The 23861-nt window shown below is 36.0% G+C and overlaps 3 protein-coding genes across 3 annotated transcripts; 1 reads left to right on the top strand and 2 right to left on the bottom strand.

The window, feature by feature from the left end:
• Window positions 1–4173: 4173 nt before the first annotated feature.
• LOC139783430 (uncharacterized) lies at window positions 4174–5895 on the top strand. Its single transcript, XM_071722584.1, has 5 exons — window positions 4174–4303; window positions 4446–4664; window positions 4731–4984; window positions 5146–5260; window positions 5338–5895. Exons 1-5 carry the CDS (start codon window positions 4183–4185, stop codon window positions 5490–5492), a joined length of 864 nt encoding a protein of 287 aa, XP_071578685.1. The 5' UTR covers window positions 4174–4182; the 3' UTR covers window positions 5493–5895.
• Window positions 5896–6219: 324 nt separating this feature from the next.
• LOC139783443 (uncharacterized) lies at window positions 6220–7354 on the bottom strand. The gene is made up of 2 exons (XM_071722592.1): window positions 7154–7354; window positions 6220–6940 (listed from the first exon to the last, which is right to left on the bottom strand). The coding sequence occupies exons 1-2, from the start codon at window positions 7280–7282 to the stop codon at window positions 6401–6403; spliced, it is 669 nt and encodes a 222-aa protein (XP_071578693.1). The 5' UTR covers window positions 7283–7354; the 3' UTR covers window positions 6220–6400.
• Window positions 7355–18152: 10798 nt separating this feature from the next.
• LOC139783439 (uncharacterized) lies at window positions 18153–19865 on the bottom strand (the record flags this gene model as incomplete). The annotated part of the gene is made up of 1 exon (XM_071722589.1): window positions 18153–19865. A coding segment is annotated over one exon (1482 nt), but the record flags the coding sequence as incomplete, so codon positions are not given.
• Window positions 19866–23861: the final 3996 nt, after the last annotated feature.

The following is a 23861-nucleotide window of genomic DNA, read 5'->3' as shown; positions in this document are numbered from 1 at the left end:
GAGAGCGAGAGCGAGCGAGAGCGAGAGCGAGAGCGAGAGCGAGAGCGAGAGCGAGAGCGAGAGCGAGAGCGAGAGCGAGAGCGAGAGCGAGAGCGAGAGCGAGAGCGAGAGCGAGAGCGAGAGCGAGAGCGAGAGCGAGAGCGAGAGCGAGAGCGAGAGCGAGAGAGCGAGAGCGAGAGCGAGAGAGCGAGAGCGAGAGCGAGAGAGCGAGAGCGAGAGCGAGAGCGAGAGCGAGAGCGAGAGCGAGAGCGAGAGCGAGAGAGAGAGAGAGAGAGAGAGAGAGAGAGAGAGAGAGAGAGAGAGAGAGAGAGAGAGAGAGAGAGAGAGAGAGAGAGAGAGAGAGAGAGAGAGAGAGAGAGAGAGAGAGAGAGAGAGAGAGAGAGAGGAGAGAGAGAGAGTATTGAGCTTTATTAGCCTTCTCGGCTATTTTTACATCACATGATTTTACAATAATTCCTCTGCATGAGGTACAATATATACTTTTAACTTCCGCTTAAATTGTTCGAACCGCTCGCATTGCCTTATGTCCAACGGTAGGGCGTTGTACATATTCAGACCTTCATAGAATAGACTCTTTTGCCCGCCCCTCGTTCTACGGAACCGTGGAACCGTTGGCTAAAGCGTCCGTTCCAGAGTCGAGCCCTTCTCGCAGCGGCGGTACTCCACGACCAACGGAGATGTCCACAGAGCCAGTGGCGGACAAAGGTGCTGCAGAGCTGACGGGGGGAGCCGACCAATCAAAGAGCCAGACCATCAAGGAGACTGAGATATTCGAGGACGAGGGCCTGTCGCAGAGCGAACGACTAGAAAACGTTTTAACACCGAAATATTCACCGAAATCATGAGTAAAGCTTCCAAATGGCGGTTACACTTGCCCCCATTTTAATTTCCATTTTTTGTCAAAAATAATTAATATATAAACAAAATAAAAAAAACATGCAAACATTAGCGAACGACTAGCAATCAAATAACGTATTCAAAATTATTGAAAGTGTTAGTACGACAGCTGACTTCACGGAGGTGGACAAGCCTTTGTTCTCGATATTGATCAATCACATTCGAATTTGAAGAGAATAATCAACTGTGTTTGGTCAATTTCTTAAGGCTAAGAGTTTAAAACACCTATTGTAGACCCGGGCTAACAGTTGGAAGTTTTCTGAGCTCGGATTGGATTATTCTTCTAGATCTAAAAAAATAATCGAACTTTAATTCGAAAAGAAAACTTTTAATAGTTGGTTGGGTTCAGGAGACACAAGTGATCAGTGAGCAATTAAAGGTGCCTTTTCACGTTGACGCTCGACCAGCTCAACGCTCATTTTCAGCGAGCAAAAATCTTTAGAAATAATATTTTTTATTTTGCATATATCCGTAAAATATTACTACTTGGAGATATTGAAAATAATTAATATTTTACGTACTTCGAAGTCCATTTTTGATTGTACTGGGACGATCAACGACGATTTAAGCTGGCCACACACACTTTTCGTAGAACGTAACAGTAAGATTTCGACCAATCGCGTTGCTCGAAATCTTACTGTTACGTTCTACGAAAAGTGTGTGTGGCCAGCTTTAGCCTCAACGTCAACGCTGGATGTTGAATAAATTCAACTTCATTTCTTGACCTTAATAGCGTCAAAGCGAAGCCACGTGACCCTAGAAATAATATTTTTTATTTATATATATATATATAAATAAATGTATATATCTATATAAATAAAAAATATTATTTCTGAAGATTTTTGCTCGCTGAAAATGAGCGTCAAGCGTCAACATGAAATTGCACTTAATGATTATTGGCCTTTACTTAGATTCCAAAATCTAGACCAATTAGGCTGAGTTTCCACTAAGCGCGTCATGTGTCGCGTTATCACAAGTTAACTAATCAAAACATCCCATTTTATTACATTACTTGTGACGGGATGTTTAGATTGGTTAACGACAGACGACGCGACGCGTGACGCGCTCAGTGGAAACTCAGCCTTAGGGCTCAGACACAATGACAAAAATAAAGCGGGGAACACAGACTTTTGCATAACGCATAATACGTAAGCATAAGAAAACTGATTGGTCTATTTCCTTAAGGCCATTGCACGTAACAAAGTTTTAGTTTTAATCGTAAGGCCGTAAGAAAATAGACCAATCACACTTGATTATTCTTCAAGCGCGAGGAGAATAATCGACTGTGATTGGTCTATTTTTTTACAACCTTATGCCCGTATCAGACTACGGATTAGGATTGAGATTGGATTGAAATTTGACCAATCAGAGCAAAGTTTACTAAACTTGAGATCAGTTTTCTCTGTTCTGATTGATTAAATTTCAATCCAATCTCAATCCCAATCCGTAGTCTGATACGGGCTTTACGATTATGACTAAAACTTTGTTACGTGCAATGGCCTTTATGCCCGTATCAGACTATGGATTGGGATTGAGATTGGATTGAAATTTGACCAATCAGAGCTAAGTTTACTAAACTTGAGATCAGTTTTCTCTGTTCTGATTGATTAAATTTCAATCCAATCTCAATCCCAATCCGTAGTGTGATACGGGCTTTATGCACATGTGTATGGACCAATCAATTTCCTTATGCTTACGCATTATGCGTTGTGCAGAAGTGTGTGCTCCCCGCTTAAAGAATAAGATAAAGGAATAAGGAATAAGGGAATATGTCGCATCTCACTTCAGTACACGTACATTAAAGGCTGATTTATAGAGGCCGTAACCGTTGATTTAAGCTGTAATCTTTAAGAAATTGACTAATCACAGTCGAATGTGAGAAGACTAATCGACTGTGATTGGTCAATTTCTTAAAGATTACATCTTAAATCAACGGTTACGGCCTCTATTAATCAGCCTTAAAGTGAGATGCAACATGCCTTATTCCTTATTCCTTTATCTTATTCCTTATTTTTCTCATTGTGTCTGAGTCCTTACGTTGACAAATTACTTACCCGTTGTGCAACTGTTGTGTTCTCTGAACGCACTCGTAGTAAAAGAAATGTTTTGCTGAACGCAGTCACTCGTGGCTCTAGTAAACAGCTATTTCAAATACGTGAAAAAGCGGGTAAAGCGGGGAGCAAAGCGGGGAGTAAACAGCTATTTCAAATACGTGAAAAAGCGGGTAAAGCGGGGAGCACATAAGACTGGGATTTACTACATATTTATGATTATCGAATATGTGTTATTAAGATGGACATTAAAATAGGCATTAGAATAAATATTAAGACAAATATTAAGAGAAATTACAAATTTCGAGTTTGTTTAATAAAAAAAAATACAAAATAAGTTAAATGTTGCAGTCTAAGAGAAAGTTTTCATTGTCTATGTTAAATTTTATTTCTGAACGGAAAAGTTCTAAAATATTTTATTTTTTAAAAACAGAAAAGGATGTATACTTTATGCTTTACGGTTTCATGGTATTATTTTAGATAGCTGCTTTACATTGTGTATTATAAATAATGTATGAGTCTTGTTAAGTAAAATTACACAATACGGCTTAAATTTATGACGTATTTATTATTATCGAATACATATTACAGATTTAAATATATATTATGCTAAACATTACAATAGACTTAAGATAGATATTAGTTAGAAGTTTTAATAAACATTAAAATGTTAAAATAGACACATTAAGCTAGATATTACAATAGATATTAAGATGGACAATAACAACATAGTGCAATAATGAAAAGTACAAAATAAGCCAAATGTTAAAATCTAAGGGAAAGTATACTGTCCATAATTTTGATTGTATTATCTCATATATGATTGTGTTATAATGGGTGCGTTCGAAAATATATTTTTTGGTATTGGGAAAAAAAATAAGATTGGCAGCATTGAAAATTCCCAGTCCCAGTGCTGCGTTTCGTTTCTCCCACTGGGACAGATTGCTTTAGCAGATGAAGAACATATTGCTACTTATGTGAAAGGTAAAAATTGCTACTTAAGGTATAAAAGAGATAAATAAGTAGTTAATAAAGTATATAGTTATTATATGTAAAATGTATAGTTATTATATCGTAATTGAATACATAAAATAGAATAAATCTATTCTAACCTTTTTTTAATATATTCCTCTTTCTCTCTTTTTCATAAATTATTTCTTTTTATATTTAAGCATAATTGTATAATATTTACAGAATACTTCTCTTGTTATTACTGTCAAACAAATATTAAAAAATGAAATCTGTGCAATCCATGAAGAAACACAACCCTCGTAAATTGAAATTACTTGATGCAGAAACCAACATACAATATGAAATAGAAGTTAATGAAGAAGATTTTAATCGCGCTTTTAAAGGTACTATTTCAATTTAACTATTATATGTAACATATAACTATATTTTAATAACATTTTAATATAATTTATTTTCTTAATTATATAATGTAATTATATTTACACTTTTAAAAATATTAATATACATTATGTTATTTTTATATAGATTTAAGATTTGCTAATGCTCTATTACAAACAGTCAAATTTCCACAAACATCCACATTTTCAAAGAAACATAGTTCGAGCACAATTGAGGAACCCAGTTGTTCGAAAACAAGTGCAAAAAATATAAATCTCATGATATCTGACGATTCAGATATTGAGATTAATGAAACAAATAATGATGTTTCAGACATTGAGAATGACACAAATGTGTCAAATATAGGTATGTTTAAATTTCAATAACAGAAATTTAGCTTGATTTATTAAATATTTACTTTTTTATTTTTAGATTCAAATGATAAGTGGACACATAACGCAACACTTTTGTTAATTTCGTCATATAAAGAAAACTCGCATATGTTGGGTAAAGGACCCCATAAGAAAATGTGGAATCTAATTTCTCAACGCATGAAGGAGAAACAACTCAATTTTACTGCGACTCAATGTTATAATAAAATGGATACTTTGAAAAGGCGATACCGTCAAATTACAGACCACAACGCTCAAAGTGGAAATGATAGGAAAGAGTGGATATATTTGGAGGTAGTACTTATAATAAAACTAGCTTTTCACGTGACTTATATATATAGATATTCAAAATTATAAAATATACAAATTTTTAAATTTAGTTATTAATAATAAGAATTTTGATAATTAAAAATATATGTCATAACTTTTTTTCTTAAAATATATGTACATTTTAGCCATTAGACGAGATCTTTTTCGACAAACCTTGGATAAAACCCATATCTGTAGCGGGATCAAACATTCGAGAACCTGAAAGCTTATTCGATGACAGCGACAGTGACCCAACAAACAGTAAGTAGCTAAAAAAAGAATATATCATTATCTTTTTACTGTTTTATTTAAGTTAATAACTAACAATATTTTTGTAGAAAAAAAGAAAATGTCATTACATGAAGAAAAAATATCTTATTTGAGGACATCACTGGAAGAAAAACGTTTAAGACGAGAAGAAACGAGAACTTATAGAGCAGAAAAATTAAAAATTTTGAAAGATTTGAAAAACATTTTTCAAACAAAAAAGTGATATAAGCATTTAATGAAGTCTTAACGTAGTGATTAACTTGTAATTTAAAGACAATATTAAGTAACTACTTTGTATCTTAAGTCTTATATGTGTATACAAAGACTGTCTTTATATATATAAATACATTTAAGATTTGAGATACAAAACAGTTATTATGTGTTACAAGAACATAAAACATTGTCTTGAAATTACAAGTTACACATTACACATTCAGCTAAGGATCTTAGGAATGCGGTATGCCTAAGTGTAATGCAAAGTACAAATTAAAACTATAAGTAAATTTCTACAAAACTATACATAAAAAGAATATAAAAGTATTGCAAAGAAGTATATTAAAAACTAAATTTTACAAATATACATATATTTATGAGATAGGAATTAAACTTTAAATATTATCTTTTATTTAAACACATTATCTATTCATGTTGTGATATTAATAATTCAATTAATAATTACTAATAGTATTGTGATAGATTACTACTAAATATAACTTAATTAATTATTCTTTTCATTACTTTTTATTATAAAAATGTATTTATTTAACAATAAGTTAAACGATGTAGTTCTTATCTCTTATAAGTCAACACGTTCCTATTTATTATAAGTCAAAATGTAATTTATTTTTTATTTACAAGATGTGTTGATCCTTTAGAATACTATTGCTTATTAAACGTTCAAATTTTTTATTTGTTATTATTTTCGTAAATACAATAAAAACTAATAAATATTAAGATGTCTATTTATATATTTTATTTCTTCATACAGTTTATTTAAAGACTGCTATAAAAACTAATATACTTTATTACAAATATTTATATATATGTATACAAACACACACACACGCACACACACACACACACACACACACACACACACACACCCACACTACATGTATATACAAAAGTTGACTAATTTCTCTCTTCCAAATTATTATTTGTAATTATTTCCATTAATCGATTTCTTTTTATATTTCCTTCTTGTTTTAGTTCATTTGTGATAGCCATTGGTTCCATTTCGTTTTGTATGTCATTCACAACAATAGGAATTTCGATAGCATCATTTTTCAATAAACAAATGTTGTGTAATATACAACAACTTACTATATAATATGGAACTAAATCTGTCCTTGTCATTGGCAACTTATCCAATAAATAACGCCATCGTCCTTTCAGTAATCCGATTGCTCTTTCTATGATTACTCGGGCAGATGACAAACGCTTATTAAATTCCTTCTGTCTTCTTGTTAAATGGCCATTATCATAGAAAGGTACCATGACATTTTTTTGTATGGTATACGCTGCATCACCCAATAAGTGACTATCCTCAGGAAAAAATTCTGGAGTACAACATTGTTGTACTCCAGAATAAAGAAATACTCGCATGTCATGTACACAACCTGGCAATCCAGCAAAAACATGAATGAAAGACAAATCATCTTTACAAATTACCTAGAAGAAAAATATTTTTATTAATAAACATTTCGCTGCTTCTAGATGTTGTTTATTTAATTTACATTTATATAGTTTGTAATATTTATTATATCTTAAATTAGGATATCTATAATAAACAAGAAAAATATACTTTTTGTATAGTTTGTAATATTTATTATATCTTAAATTAGGATATCTATAATAAACAAGAAAAATATACTTTTTGCCTACTTGTAACTGTATGGAGAATCTGCCTTTTCTGTTTATATAGCTATTAGCATCTCTTTTTGGTCGAGCAATGTTTATATGTGTCCCATCAATGACACCTAAAATTTTTGGAAATCCATACAATCTTTGCATATTTGTCCATATTGTTTGAGCTTCTCCATAAGTAGGCCATCTGATAAAAACATTTCGAAGACTATATAATGCTCGAACAATTCTTTTGACGCATGCAGTTGATCTGGCAACACCAAATCTTTCGCATATGGAGCGATAAGAATCTGGTGTTGCCAAAACATAAATAGCTATTAGTAGCTGTTTTGTTGCATTAATTTGCTCTCTTCCATGGAATGGAGATAATTCTAATTTGGGTCCAATTAAATGCAACACAAAATAAAAAGTATTACGTTCCATCCTGTAACAAATAATATCACATATTATATATATTAAATTAATAAAAACGTATATTTTATATTAATATATAATGATATTAAATAAAGTGACAATTTACCTAAAATGTGACTTAAACTCAATATTTGTATATCTTGTAACAATATTTTCCAAATAATCTGTTATTTTTGGTACTATTCTTCTTTCACCTCTATTATTATCTCTATTATCGAATAAAATATTTTGTAATTCTTCATTATTATCATCACTGTCTGAAGAAGAGGAACTACTTGAAGATTCAAACATATTTTCGAGTAAAATATACTCTTCCATGATATCTAATTGCAACAAGTAGGTTAAAATTTCAGCAGTCGAGCAGTCCCAGTGGGAGAAACGAAACGCAGCACTGGAACTGGGAATTTTCAATGCTGCCAATCTTATTTTTTTTCCCAATACTAAAAAATATATTTTCGAACGCACCCAATATGTATTATGTTACAATATGTATTATGATCTTGCTAAGTAAAGTTACACAATACAACTTGGATTTATGATTTATTTATTACTATGAAATATGCATTACAGATTTACGTAGATACTAAGAAAGTAATATAGTTATAGAAATATAGATATTGATATAAATGCTAAGATAGACATCACGATACATATTAAGATGTACAGTGAAAACAAATTATAAATCACGATTTTGTACATTTAAGAAGGGCACAAAATCTCAACGTATACAATTTTAATTGTATTATTATAGGTGATTGCATTATAATATGTATTATGATGATGTTTGTCTTGCTATTGTAAGTAAAATACAATACAATTTGGATTTATTATTTATTCATTATTATAAAATATGCATTGCAGATTTATATAGATATAATAATATAAATAAAAAATAGAACATAAGTAATAGAAATATAGAGATAGATATTAATAAGATATATATTAAGACAAGGAGTAACAATAAACTATAATTTCGACTTTGTGCAACTAGAAAGAGTACAAAATAAGGAATAGTTAAAGTCTATAAGAGAAAGATCATAATTTCATTTCGTATTTTATTATAGTATCTGTTTTTTAGCAAAAAGTAAAATGTTTTATTTCATGAAAAAAATATACCTACGCCTGACATTTTGACTGTCTTGTCTCAGGTAGTTGCGTTACAATTTATGTTGTAATAATATATATAAATAAACTATTTAAATAAAACTACAGGACTTAGATTTATGATTTGTTTATGATTATCGAACTTGATAGAGATTTACTTAGACAAGTAATATAAACATTGAGAAATAGGTTAAGACATTATAATATTGAGGTTAAGATATTAAAAAAACAGCACGTAATCTGATTTACTTAAGGCTCCTGGTCCCTGAGCCGAGAACTCCGCGTTGACGGTGGTGATGTACCGTCGCAGTAGAAATAAGAACTTTCTCCAATGGAGAATAAGCGAGAAATGTTGAGAATTGACACGTTGAGAATTTTTGCGTAGTATTTCCAAATAAAAAGATATTTGCTTAAAATAACACTACAGATCACTTCAGCACACTTCGAAAATACGCCGAGTTGAAGTTAAGTCTACCCCTTTCCCTTGACAGTTAATAAACAGCCGTAAAATGAATGTACATATAATAATATACTCCTTCCCTGTACAGCTTTTGCTTAAATATTTATAAGTCCTGGAAATCACCAGTTTATTAAAAAGACCTGGAAGTTACCAGTTTATTAAAAGGACCTGGAAATCACCAGTTTATTAAAAAGACCTGGAAGTTACCAGTTTATTAAAAGGACCTGGAAATTAACAGTTTATTAAAAAGACCTGGAAATTGCCAGTATATTAAAAAGACCTGGAAACAACCACCGCATATAAAATTCTTTTTATTTTATAATATATCGTATACATAATAAAATAGCCTTTTGTAAGCGTTATACATTAGATTTGTAAATGCAGTTCAACTATAAAAAAAATGTGGACCTGGAACAAACCTTACGACATATATATATATATATATATATATATATATATATATATATATATATACTTTTGTGTCGATTATCAATGGCACCCCGATGAGTTATTCCGTTCGGGAATCTCATTTATCTTATCATAACCTGCCACCATTGCTATGCAAAACGGCTGCTGAACAAATTCAGCTAGCCCTTGTCATCCTCAGCGACCTAATCCGTAAGGATACCACGCCCGCAGACGAGTACATAGCAATCCAGCTAATTAATGGCAAGTGTTAAACCGGCGATATGCCACAAATACATTAAAGGTTGTAGGCAAGCTGGAAAAGCATACAAAAAACAAGGAGTTTTGGGCTGCCGCACGGGTCAGTTGAAAAACTGCCACAAAAAAAAAGGGACGCCTCGGGACGGATGACAGCCACGTGGACAACCCGCTCTAGTTAATAATGGCAGAATTATTGCCCCATTAAAGAAAGGAAAGACAGCCTCACATGAACCGAAATCTTGCGCGTTGCGAATAACGTTAAGATATTATCAAAATAAGTAGAAAAATATATATACGTATACATTAAAATATTCCTCTTGCGTTTGAATGTGCATTACCATTCTAAAATCTTTGATCTAACAATCTAATACATACACATACGGGCAACAGCATAAACCAGAAGGACGAAAGAATAAAGGACGAATTTTATGGAGGTCGCCTTTTCTTTCCTCCTTCTCTAAACAGAAACCAAAAAGCTCGCGAAAAACGGAAATCGTCTCTCAATCAATTAGTCTGCAAATGTTGTATTATACACCCCAACATTTGTCTAAGGCGGGGGGTTTTACGTCAAGCAGACTCCACGATTTCCCTTTTTCGCGGGAATTCTTGTGCGGCTAAGAGTGGCCCTTAAGATTAGGATACACAAACCGAGCACGGACGGTTGTCGATCGGGGAGTGAGTTTAGATCTCCTCACATTCCTTTTTTTATGATCAAATGAAACCAACCCTCCAGATTACGAATTGGTGACAGACGGGGCGTATGGTGACCAGATTCTCAGCAACCTTATCGGGCCCATAACTATAAACCCGGCGACACGACGCGTAAAAGGGGCCTTAATTCCAGACAGGGGTTAATGGGGATCTGTACTGTATCGTGCGACTAGCTCAGATTTCCCGCGCAATGTTCTGACAAACAGAAACGAGATCTAAAACGTGCTTTTGGAAATCTTGTAAGAGCACGTGGCGGAAGTTTCTGTTTGCACTTAGCAATAAAACTGCAATAAAACTGCACTTGAGATTGGAGGCATATGCGTCGTCTGTCGGTAATTCGAGCAGGGTCGCGAGATAAATAAGGGACCCTAATAAAAGAGAAATCGGTGATAGTCGAAAAACAGATGAGTCACTGGAGGAAACGATAGGTTGCACCCCCAGCAAGACAGTGGGGGCCTTACGAGGGGACTCACCAATAAACACCCGGAAAAATCGACAACCGTCTCTAGCTTTCTAGGATAGGCGAAAACTTAAGAACCCAGCTCTTGGGTGAAGACCATCCCACCCAATAAGAAATCCCTTAAACAATAATTAGAAACATTCCGCCAACCAGAAGTTCCCTAAACGAAAATCAGACACATCCCACACGAAATTCATCCCTTCCATCCCTTTAACTTTCCTATATAAACCCCGACATTGGAGCACTCAGCATCATTTTTATTTTTCTTCATCTCCACCTCCTGAACTTCGGTCTCTTCGAACCCTGCAGTCAGACTTCCAAGTTGAGTTGTGCGCGTTGAAATTGCGAGTGTTCGCTGAGAGCCCGAGGATCATCGGTTCCGGCTATTTCTACTCTGAGAGCCCGAGGATCATCGGTTCTGGCTATTTCTACTCTCAATCCAACCAGCGTCAAGTAGTAAGTCGTATATACACTTCATTTATTTATCCCCATTTTTTCGTGTGTCCGGAAGTTCTCTCGGTTAAACATCAATCCCTCTCATCCTCCAATCACCTTTTCTACATTACTTCTGAGTTAGCTGATTTATCGGCGGGCTCGGAGTAATCTCTGTTCCTATATTACTTCTGAGTTAGCTGATTTATCGGCGGGCTCGGAGTAATCTCTATTATATTACTTCTGAGTTAGCTGATTTATCGGCGGGCTCGGAGTAACCTCTATTATATTACTTCTGAGTTAGCTGATTTATCGGCGGGCTCGGAGAAATCTTTATTCCTATATTACTTCTGAGTTAGCTGATTTATCGGCGGGCTCGGAGTAATTTCTTTTTCTATATTACTCCTGAGTTAGCTGATTTATCGGCGGGCTCGGAGTAATTTCTTTTTCTATATTACTCCTGAGTTAGCTGATTTATCGGCGGGCTCGGAGTAATCTCTATTCCTATATTACTTCTGAGTTAGCTGATTTATCGGCGGGCTCGGAGTAATCTCTATTATATTAATTCTGAGTTAGCTGATTTATCGGCGGGCTCGAAGTAATCTCTATTATATTACTTCTGAGTTAGCTGATTCATCGGCGGGCTCGGAGTAATCTTTATTCCTATATTACTTCTGAGTTAGCTGATTTATCGGCGGGCTCGGAGTAATTTCTTTTTGTATATTACTCCTGAGTTAGCTGATTTATCGGCGGGCTTGGAGTAATCTCTTTTCTATATTACTCCTGAGTTAGCTGATTTATCGGCGGGCTCGGAGTAATCCCTTTTCTATTTACTGCTGGGAACCTCAGCAGACTCTCTCTCGTTAATTCCAACCCTCCAAAATCGAGTCGACTTGCCGCGATTAACGGTTTTTAACAATTAACAAGCTATTAACTTGTAGTGGAATCCCGCGGTCCCCCCCTTAAGAAATCTCGAAGGGCCGTAAAAAACGAGCGTGATCGTCGGAAGCAGCAAGAGCGAAGGAGATTAGAAAACGAACAAGCTAAACCCGGTCCTTCGCGTGTCGCCAGTCCACCGCCTCCACCAACCTTCTCGGAGCAACCCTGTTCCTCTCAGCAGAGTCGCCCCGTCGTACCACCTCGCCCTATTATTCTACCTTCACGGCCTTTCCCCGCACCTTCTCGCCCTGTTTGTCGGGTGGCCCCATTCCGCGTGGTCCCCGTCAACCGCGATCCCGCCACCTTGCTCGAACCTCCCGATTCCCCCTCCTCTTCCCGAAGTCCGTCTCCGACCTCCTCGACCGCTTCGACTCTTGATCTCGAGGAACTGACCCGTCCTGAGGTGGTTACTCTTGACTAGAGGTATACCACAAAATCTTTTATCTTCCTTGTCTTAACTTACACGTATAATCAGCTTTCCCCGACGCATAGCTTATAATTATTTGTTAAATCCTGTCTCTCCGTCTCCACCCTCCGATCATCTCTTTATATCTTAAATTTAGACTCAAATACACCTACACACCGCACACATATTTAATTAAATTCATGTAAACTCTATTCTACGATTAATTGTAATAATAGCGGGCAGGATGTGCATTGAATAGGTTTCCCCTTCAAAAATCCTGCCCGATCACCTCCGCACTAGTGTAACACCCGCGATGAATACACCTTACACAAACACTTTCACTTTAAAATATTTCAATTCTCCGTTTAAGTTGCCTATGCCTTACTAAACTGTAATATCGATAGTTTGTTCAAATTATATTTAGAATAAATGTTTTTTTTATGTTAACTGTGAGTTCCCACCTCATTTTATTTGTAACTTAAGATTCACCCATTACTCATCCCCCACCTCTCGAGATCGCACAGGGTCCGATCCTAAGTTAAAGGGATTAAATTTCCTGACTTAAAACAGGACCGACGATCGCACCGCTCTAGGAAGGCGTCCTACCGTCCCTACGGACGTCGACCCTTCCTGAGCCAGTGAAAAGTGCGTTCCGCTCGCGCCACGCGCCTCAGAGCGTACCTGCGAGCGACATTTGTGAGTATCTGGTTGCGTCCTCCCTTACCCCTATCCCTCTGGTTAGCCTTTCCTTCGCTTCCCAGTTTTTCTTATCCTAATCCAGGGGTTGGACGTAACAAGATTATGTACCTAAAATAACAGATCATGCGTGGTTGAAAGTTGACCTTGGTATTGATAAAGCGGGGGTCAAATATAGAGAATTTATTAGTAGGGATTATAGTAAATTTTGCGTTGAAGAATTTATCGAACTGTTGGAGAGAAATAGGAAACAAAAGCAGGATTTAGATATGAGTGTGAGAGCGGATGTAAGTGTGAAAGCTGACAAATTTGTTGAGAGCATGGTGGATGCACTAGATACGGTAGCGCCTAAGAAAAAGTGTAAAATTCCGGGGTTCTGGGAAGGGAAAAAGTGGTACACAGAAGAGATAAGAATAGCCGCAGATAAGAGAGATGAAGCGTATAATAGGGCTGTAAGCACAGGTGGAGAACAGGACTGGAGGCAATTCAAGATGGAAAGGAATGCGGTGGTTAAACTCATTAAGACAAAAAAGAAGGAGTATTATGAAAATATGATAGACGGTAATAAGAAGGACCCTATAAAAATGTGGAAAACTCTAAAAGAAGTGATAAAAGGAGTGGAAGCAAGCAAAAATGAAAATGAAGCAGATAATATAGACTTGAGTATTGTGCAACGCTATTAATTGGTATGGGTGAAACATTACTGAATAGGCTACAAGTTGCGCAAAATCGGGCTATGAGGGTTGTACTTCAATGTGATCGACGTACTAAGGTAGACCAGATGCTGCAAGCACTCCAGTTTATGAATATAAAACAGAGATTATTATTTAATGTGTATTTTTTTTTTAAATAATAAGAGGAATAATGCCTAGACAATTGGGTAACAAAATAGAAATAGTAGGTGATGTGAGTAATAGACAAACAAGACAAGCAGAGAATATTGTGGTGCGGTTGTGACCGGAACAACGATTATGATGATAAGAATCTAAGTTATAGCCACTTACTACTTGGGCTGAAATTACGGTCGCCACTGTATTTTCAGGCGTCAATACAGAAAGCCTCGTTCGTTGCGTTGCCCCGTCCTTCCTTTCAGCAAGATGGCTGCCGTCTTCTACGTCGCGGACGCGTTCAAGGCCGTCGGCCACGCCCTTGTTAAGCGAAGCGTAATATACGGGTGTTTGGATAGGATGTTCACTGGGGTCGCGAATAATCACTCGTGTATTTATTTTAATAAATAACAAGAAATATATTTAGAACTCAGTACTCGTTACAATCGCGGGCGAGTCTAATGGCTGCGCTGCCGACGATCTCGAGATATTCACGACTGACTGTCGTTACGCGTGTCGCGCTGGTCGTTTCCCGTTATCGCGCAAACACGATCTCAATAATTAATGTATTCACGCTACTATCGCTAGCGGACAACGGGATAAGTTCCACGGGTTCGGTTGATTAATACGGAAACCGCTTGTCGAAAGCGTGTTAACGCGCCGATTCCTCGCGAAGAACTGTCCAGGAGGAACGGGTCTCGTTCTCCCACTTTGATGCTCGCGCAGGCGCAAAGCCGCTGCTTTGGGCGCGAACGAGGTGTGCGGTGCGCGCTAATACTCCTCGACCAATAGTGTCGCCGGATGACGGGCGACACGGCTATTCGTGTATGTCGGACCAATCACGACTCGCTGAGCCGTTCGAGTGGCTCAGCTCTCGATTTCTCAGAGATACTGTTTCCGGATTGGACGACGGACATCCGCTATCGCTCGGGCTTCCCGATGCGTGAACCAATGCCAGTCGTCGCTCATGCACAAGATGCACGTTCGCGAGTAAGTCACTCGGGACGATTTCCGAGTGACCGGATATGGTCATTTTGACGAACCGTGACTCTACAGGTAAGTACCCGTTCCTTCGAACTAGCTTTGCTAATCCTTTCTTTCTTTCAGGTACCCCGATTCCACAGGATCGTCTCGCCCAATCAATGGACTGGTAAAAGGTAAGTATCGATACAAAGTATCTTAAATCTATCTCTAACGTTGCGTTATCGCTAAACATAATTCAATCGACAGGGATAAACGTAAAAGGTAAGTATATAATGCAATCATCGCGTTTTCGCCGAATCTAGCTGACTGGAGTCATACTCGCTTCTCATTGGTCGGTTACTCGCGTCTATCGTGATAAAATAGCACAAAGTGCTCCGATTGGCTGAAAGCCCTGCTGCTCTGTAAAATAATATAAATTCGCCAGGAATCGCTCCTATTGGCTGTCGCTGTTGGCTAAATCGTCTAATTGAACGAATGAATGTAAATCATGGTAAAACTTTATAAAATCGCCTGGGACGCTTCCCATTGGCTGTCTCTACGTAATATAGCTGTGAATAAATCAAAATTGGAACTCAGGAGTAATATAGAAAAAGAAATTACTCCGAGCCCGCCGATAAATCAGCTAACTCAGAAGTAATATAGGAATAAAGATTACTCCGAGCCCGCCGATAAATCAGCTAACTCAGAAGTAATATAATAGAGGTTACTCCGAGCCCGCCGATAAATCAGCTAACTCAGAAGTAATATAATAGAGATTACTCCGAGCCCGCCGATAAATCAGCTAAAACTCCTTGTTTTTTGTATGCTTTTCCAGCTTGCCTACAACCTTTAATGTATTTGTGGCATATCGCCGGTTTAACACTTGCCATTAATTAGCTGGATTGCTATGTACTCGTCTGCGGGCGTGGTATCCTTACGGATTAGGTCGCTGAGGATGACAAGGGCTAGCTGAATTTGTTCAGCAGCCGTTTTGCATAGCAATGGTGGCAGGTTATGATAAGATAAATGAGATTCCCGAACGGAATAACTCATCGGGGTGCCATTGATAATCGACACAAAAGTATATATATATATATATATATATATATATATATATATATATATATATATATATGTATATATATATATATATTTTTTTTTAATTCGCGAGGTTTTTTTTTCTTTTCTCGCATTAGATAATTCATGGAAGGGAATATGTTGGGACCTCGTACTTATTTGACAATCAGGTGGCTATTTTTATGCTACTTGTATTTATATTTTATTAGTGTACCCCTTTTTCTTTCTGTTGTTATTAATTTAGGAAGGAAAGCATCCTCACGCTATTTTTCGAAACTACCTACGCAATTATATTTATTTAAAATCTTAAGAAGAAGGGAACATAGTGAAGCTTAATCTAGATTATAAATGGCAAGGAAAATAAAAGATTAATTCGTATATGTCGAAATTAGGCGCAAAACTTGTTTATCGTCTAAGATACAATTATGAGTACATAAGGTTATTATAAAATAAAATTTTATTACAAATTATAGGGTTGGAATTATGAAATAAGAATTATAAAAGTGAACGTCAACACATGGTAATAAAAGAAAAGAAAGGAGAGAAAAAAAACTATTACGACTTGTGGAATTAAGATTAAGCTAGGGTTTGTATTTGTGTGCATCCCTTGGTTTTTAGAAAGAGGAAAGAAATAGGCGACCTCCAAAACCCCTTCCTTAATTCTTTCGTCTTTCTTTTACAGTAAATATATATATATATATATATATATACATATATATATATATATTTTTTTTTTTTCTATTTTTTTTTCTATCGACGCATGTAATTATACTCATCTAGAATTTAGGAAATAAAGCTTAATTTATATAGATTATAGAGATGAGAAAAAAAAATTTAATGATTGATACATATTTTTCGCAAACAGGCTATTATAAGCGTAAAATATAAACCTATTACAGATCATAGATTTAGACTTAGATAAGAATTAAAAAGTGAATGTAAAACATATGGCAAGGAAAGTATAAAATAAAACTTATTATGATTTACGGAATTAAAACTGTAATTAAAGTTAAAATTATTCGCTGGAGCGAGCGTAAAACCGATAATAAAGAAACAACTATAAAAAGAAAGAGAAAAGAAAAAAGAAAAATAAAACGCAAAATTTATAATAATGAGAGAACGTAAAATTAAGAGTCTAAAATTATTCGCTAGAGCGAGCGCAAAATTAATAATAAAGAAATAATTACGGCTTAGAAAAGGTAAACACAAAGAGAAAAGAAAAGGTTACAATAGACTCGCTCTAGCTTGCTCGTTGGGATTTTTTTTGTTTTGTTTTTATAAATAAATGTAGGGAATAATCCCAGGGATGGCCACCACCTCTTCGAATTGGCTGTGCTGGGCACATCCCATTTGTACGAGCAATTGCGCCAGGTCTGGCGTCTCGTCTTCGTGCTCGGGCTTCGCTCGGAAGTCGATGATGGCGGCCTCGTCCTTGACCGGCAGCCGGATCTTGATCCATCCCTCTCTTTTTTCGACTAGGTGTTTCGTTAAGGCGATGGACCTACGGGACCATCGCAGCCTTCCTTCGAGTGGTCGGAGGTGGGCTAGTCCACAGGGGATGGCCTGCCACTCTAGCTCGCGAAAGCGATCCTCGAGGGTGTAAATCTCGAACATGGGCCGCTGAACAGCGCGGCCCCAATCTCTGAGGGCAACCGTAACCCGGTTCCCTCTTTCAACTCGGAGCACGAGGCCCCTCTGCCACCGTCTTCCCTCACGAACTGCGACCTCCGTTTCGGGCATAATTTCGTCTGGCGGGAGATGGAGGAACTCACTCCTACGCATCATTCTCCGTGTTAGGTCCTCGACAAGCTCGTCGAGGTCCTCACGCGAATTCTCTAGATGGACCCATAGGAAGGTGGGGGAGTCCACCCGGATGACCTTCGCCTTGAGCGGGCCGCGGGTCAACAAGCTAGTGTTGATGCATTTGATTTCCATGGCTTCGGCTACAAGAATTCGTTGTTAGATTATCTGCATGTCGCAGCATGCGATTATAGGGGCAGGGCGTTAATGATAGATAATGAGGTGTCATGCAATTCGTCCCTTTTCCCTTTGTGCCCCCCCTTTTTTTTTATTTTTTTTTATTTTTTTTTATTTTACCCTTTGAGTTCGAAAGTATAGGTACTCTCTTTCAAGGGTAGAGGAGGATAGGCGTGTTCCGATTTTCCGTTTGTTGACCCGACAGGCTGGACATTTGCCTGCCATTCAAGATCATGGAAAGGCGCGCTAGCTGATGTTTTTTGTTCCGGATCGTCTTTCGGAGCCGGGGCACTGGCATTTGTGGTTTTAGGCCTTCCTTGTCCCAGATGTAATAAAAGCTGAGTTAACGAATCCCATATTGCCCCTATTAGATATATCGACCACCCATATACTGTATGAAGAGCATATCCATGTACAAGTGTATCCAGTATTAATTTAATGGCCCTTATAAAAAGATAAATTCCAAGCAGGCCAGCGCTAATATTGCCAAAGATTAAAAATTTGCTCCAGAAATTTTCCCAGGCTGAGAGTGCAATTTTTTCGATCGAAACCTCGTCGATTAGGTTGGCGAACGATCCTCCACTCAGCACGATTGATTCTCCCATTACTCCTCTTGCTACGGTGTTAAGGACAGCGGGTCTCTCAGCGGGAAACATTATGTGATCCTTTAGATCTTCCAGATCCTTTTGTGTGTATATACCGCTGGTAGCGAGTGCTCCAGGGCTAGTGTACTTCCAGGTAGTTTTGGTCATGGGTTTTATGACCGTAGGTGCTAGTGTTTCTATTGGCCTTGGCGTAATTTTATACCAAGAGTCTCCCAAAAGATACATAGGAGGTGCGAAAGAATTACAATTAATTTGTGTTCCTTGCCGTAGTAGTACGTGCGTTTGAGGCGTTAGGAAGGAGGTCTTGTTATTAAACATTACTGGGAGTTGCTCGTAGCATTCTTGGGTGTGGACTAATTTTACCTCGACTGGAACGCATTTTATTATGTGGATTACTTCGCCTGCTAGAAGGGCCATATATCCAGGTCCCTTCATAAAATGATAGGCGAAGATGTCGGGAGATTGTGTAGCTATTGCTAAAGCGTTTTGCAACATTTTTAACTCAAGGTTACATTGTTGTAGTAAGATGTTCCTGTACAGTTGATTAATCTGGTTACGGATGTGCTTTTCTACGTAAACGAATTTCGAATTCATATAAGTAAAAAGGTCGAGATTTTCTACACGGCCGGTTCGTTTAGCGATGTCCGTTTCAGGTGAGGTTTCCCAAATTACTAATTTTGGGTGTTCAGTTCGAATGAGCGAATATCCACACGCTAAGTCTTTCCCGGTGCTGGTTAAAGCAAAGACTGTATCGTCGGCATTCACAGTATAAGCGGTTTGAGAGTGCTCGTTTACGTTATCGATTACCTTTTCCGCGTAACCTCTATATAAGGTGCTATATGAAGTGAATTTACAGGAGTCATTAGGTATGGGCTCCCAAAAGGTATTTCCTCCTTCTATGTCGGTGCATCTGGCGGTACTAAAATCACAGGCCACTCCTGATCTAACAAGGGAACGGTCGGGGGTGTCCGAGACCGATTTGGATGCGCTTTGGATATGTTGTTGAGCATCAAAAAATATTAGACTCGTATTTTTTTTTTGCGGCTTATCTCGACGTTTATTGGTCGAAAAAACCCGATTTAGAACCTACCCGATTTGGATGCGCTTTGAATATGTTGTTGAGCATCAAAAAACATTAGACACGTGTTTTTTTTTGCGGCGTATCTCGACGTTTAGGGGTTGAAACAACCACTCGAAAATAACGGATTTTATAGTTTTTAGCGAATATCTTCGAAAATATAAGGCGTATGAAAAAAAGTTTGGTACAAAAGGTTTATGGCTTTTTGTGCTCTTTACAATGGCGTAATCAGATTTTTTAAATTTGTCACATTTTTTAATTTAACCCCACCCCCACCTATTATTTTTGCCAAATATAACAATTTTTTCAACGCAAATTTAAGAGCGTCAAATGCCAAATACATCCATGTGTATTTTTATTATGATACCATTATTAGATTTTTGGCAAGACGAGATGATATGTGGTATAGGCGTCGCGCTGTAAGTAGGTGTTGCGTTATTTCTGTTCAAGTTGCGCCGTACGCTTAAAAATTTCTATTTCAACTCCGGGATGACCGAAAGCGCTGATGCGAAGGCCAGCGCAAGGCTATTTCGAGAGTCCTGGACTAGCAACGGAATGTCGACTCCGACATTATAAATACCGCCGAATTGTATCGGGCGGGCAGTCGCAAATTGGAAAGAGACGGTATCAAACCTAACAAAGACCACTCCATTAATTATAAAGTGCGTATTTATTTATATAATTAAAGTTCGAGACAAATATTTAATTTTAATATTTTTCAGAATGAAGTTTAATCCATACAATGTAATAATGCTACTTTCTGCAACTTTCACTGCTTTCAACTATTCACCAAGTCCGACAACTTCGGAGGAAGAAGAAGTAAAAGAAAACATTGAACGTATACTGCTTGACATACAAAACCAAGAATTTGACGTAGAAGAGGAAGAAACTTTAGGTTTTTATGATATATATGAGATTCCAGAACCGGAAAGAGTTGATTTATTTGAGGAAGATGATGGAAAAGTATATCTTCCGGAAGAAGTTACTTGCAGCTCTGTTGAGGCAACAATATCAAGTGACTATAAAAGGCAAGCTGTGGAATACTGGAGGAGTGGTAAAACAAGGGGAAGATCGCTTGAAGGAGTTAAACGAAGGTACAAAAAAGTTACATCAATACGACAACTAGCACGATGGGAGAGCCAAATTAGTGAAGGTGGTAGTAGAATCGGTCGGTTGTCCCGGAGTTATAATTGGAATAGTGTATTATTGTAGCGGTTAATGTGACGCACGTTCAAATTTGCGACTGCCCGCTCGATCTTACAATTCGGCGGTGGTATTTATAATATCGGAGTCTACATTCCGTTGCTAGTCCAGGACTCTCGAAATAGCCTTGCGCTGGCCTTCGCATCAGCGCTTTCGGTCATCCCGGAGTTGAAATGGAAATTTTTAAGCGTACGGCGCAACTTGAACAGAAATAACGCAACACCTACCTACAGCGCGACGCCTATACCACATATCATCTCGTCTTGCCAAAAATCTAATAATGGTATCATAATAAAAATACACATGGATGTATTTGGCATTTGACGCTCTTAAATTTGCGTTGGAAAAATTGTTATATTTGGCAAAAATAATAGGTGGGGGTGGGGTTAAATTAAAAAATGTGACAAATTTGAAAAATCTGATTACGCCATTGTAAAGAGCACAAAAAGCCATAAACCTTTTGTACCAAACTTTTTTTCATACGCCTTATATTTTCGAAGATATTCGCTAAAAACTATAAAATCCGTTATTTTCGAAAGGTTGTTTCAACCCCTAAACGTCGAGATACGCCGCAAAAAAAAAACACGTGTCTAATGTTTTTTGATGCTCAACAACATATTCAAAGCGCATCTAAATCGGGTAGGTTCTAAATCGGGTTTTTTCGACCAATAAACGTCGAGATAAGCCGCAAAAAAAAATACGAGTCTAATATTTTTTGATGCTCAACAACATATCCAAAGCGCATCCAAATCGGTCTCGGACACCCCCGACCGTTCCCTTGTAAGTTGTATACGGTTAGTGCTTAGTTTAACGTTAGCGAAGTAATCTTGTAGGGTGATTGTGACAGTTGCCTGTACGAAAACATTTGTCCACGTTCCGTAAAGGTCTGAATAGGATCCTCCAGAACATTTTCCGTCGGCGTCCACAACGCCAGTTAGGATCGCCGGGCGACTGGTGGTCTGGTTAGATTTTAGTGCTACACTGAAAAAAAAATTTACTCAATCTAAATAAATATAATAATTCAAATATGATTTAGTCACATTAAGAGGTTGTTTATCAGATTGTAATAAACAATGACTTACTTTAAATGTATATATAGTCAAAATAAAGAAAGATTTTATTCAACGTAAAATAATTTTAAAACAAATAACAAATAACTTTTATTAAGATAGTATTTACTCAAACTGAGTAATTCATTAATTAAATTTGAAAAATCTCATATTATTAAAGTAAGAAAATAGGTTTAAATAAATATTTGTTCAAACCAATTTTTTAATTTGCTTAATTATAGTATGCCATTTTGTAAAGGCTGTTTGACTTAAATTTAAAAAATATTTGTTTAAAATTAATTTTAAAACAAATAACAAATAACTTTTATTAAGATAATATGTACTCAAATCGAATAAATTCTTTAAAATTGAAAAATCTGATATTATTTAATTAAGGAAATGGGTTTAAATAAATATTTTTTCGAATCAGTTTTTTAATTTGCTTATTTATAATATGCTATTTTGTAGAGATTGTGTAACTCAAATACAAAAAATATTTATTTGAAATTAGTTTTGTAACCAATAATAAATAACTTTTATTAATATAATATTTACTCAAATTGAACAAATTCTTTAAAATTGAAAAATCTGATATTATTGAAATAAGGAAATAGGTTTAATTAAATATTTTTTTAAATCAATTTTTTAATTTGCTTAATTCTAATATGCTAGTTGGTAAAGATTGTTTGACTCAAATTTAAAAAATATTTGTTTGAAATTAATTTTAAAACAAATAATAAATAACTTTTATTAAGATAATATGTACTCAAATTGAATAAATTCTTTAAAATCGAAAAATCTGATATTATTGAATTAAGGAAATGGGTTTAAATAAATATTTTTTCAAATCAGTTTTTTAATTTGCTTATTTATAATATGCTATTTTGTAGAGATTGTGTAACTCAAATACAAAAAATATTTATTTGAAATTAGTTTTGTAACCAATAATAAATAACTTTTATTAATATAATAGGTATTTACTCAAATTGAACAAATTCTTTAAAATTGAAAAATCTGATATTATTGAAATAAGGAAATAGGTTTAATTAAATATTTTTTTAAATTAATTTTTTAATTTGCTTAATTCTAATATGCTAGTTTGTAAAGATTGTTTGACTCAAATTTAAAAAATATAGGTTTGAAATTAATTTTAAAACAAATAATAAATAACTTTTATTAAGATAATATTTACTCAAATTGAATAAATTCTTTAAAATTGAAAAATCTGATATTATTGAAATAAGGAAATAGGTTTAATTAAATATTTTTTTAAATCAATTTTTTAATTTCCTTAATTCTAATATGCTATTTTGTAAAGATTATTTGACTCAAATACAAAAAATGAAAAATGTTTATTTGAAATTATTAAATCTTTATAAGAACTCTTTAATAAATATTATTTGGTTTTAAATGTTGATTTAATGTTAATTTTTTTATAATGAGTTTATAATGAGTTTCCATATACATGGAATTTCGATATCAGTCGATATTAATTGGCGACGAACGTATCTTTGATAACGCGAGATATCGATAAAAATAATATATGCTGAGCGACGCGACTAATGGCATCTGCGTACAGGACGCGGAAACGTTTGCCGCGCGAAGCGCGAACTCGAGAGTTAGACAAAAAAGCATCGCAAGCCACGCTGCCACGATCGT

Source organism: Temnothorax nylanderi, unplaced genomic scaffold, assembly GCF_030848795.1.
Source record: "Temnothorax nylanderi isolate EJ_2023f unplaced genomic scaffold, tnyl_v1.0 TNYL_tig0501_pilon, whole genome shotgun sequence".
Classification (NCBI taxonomy): Eukaryota; Metazoa; Arthropoda; class Insecta; order Hymenoptera; family Formicidae; genus Temnothorax; species Temnothorax nylanderi.
The sequence above is the reverse complement of the archived record's forward strand: the minus strand, read 5'-3'. Positions and strand labels throughout refer to the sequence as shown.

Bases quoted from the DNA above. Each gene is read 5' to 3' on its own strand.
- LOC139783443 (XM_071722592.1), bottom strand. From the start codon at position 7,282: ATGCAAAGATTGTATGGATTTCCAAAAATTTTAGGTGTCATTGATGGG. The intron at 6,941-7,153 runs GTAGGCAAAAAG...TTTTTCTTCTAG, and splicing joins GATTCTCCATACAGTTACAA to GTAATTTGTAAAGATGATTT.
- LOC139783430 (XM_071722584.1), top strand. From the start codon at position 4,183: ATGAAATCTGTGCAATCCATGAAGAAACACAACCCTCGTAAATTGAAA. The intron at 4,304-4,445 runs GTACTATTTCAA...ATTTTTATATAG, and splicing joins TTTTAATCGCGCTTTTAAAG to ATTTAAGATTTGCTAATGCT. The intron at 4,665-4,730 runs GTATGTTTAAAT...TTTTATTTTTAG, and splicing joins CACAAATGTGTCAAATATAG to ATTCAAATGATAAGTGGACA.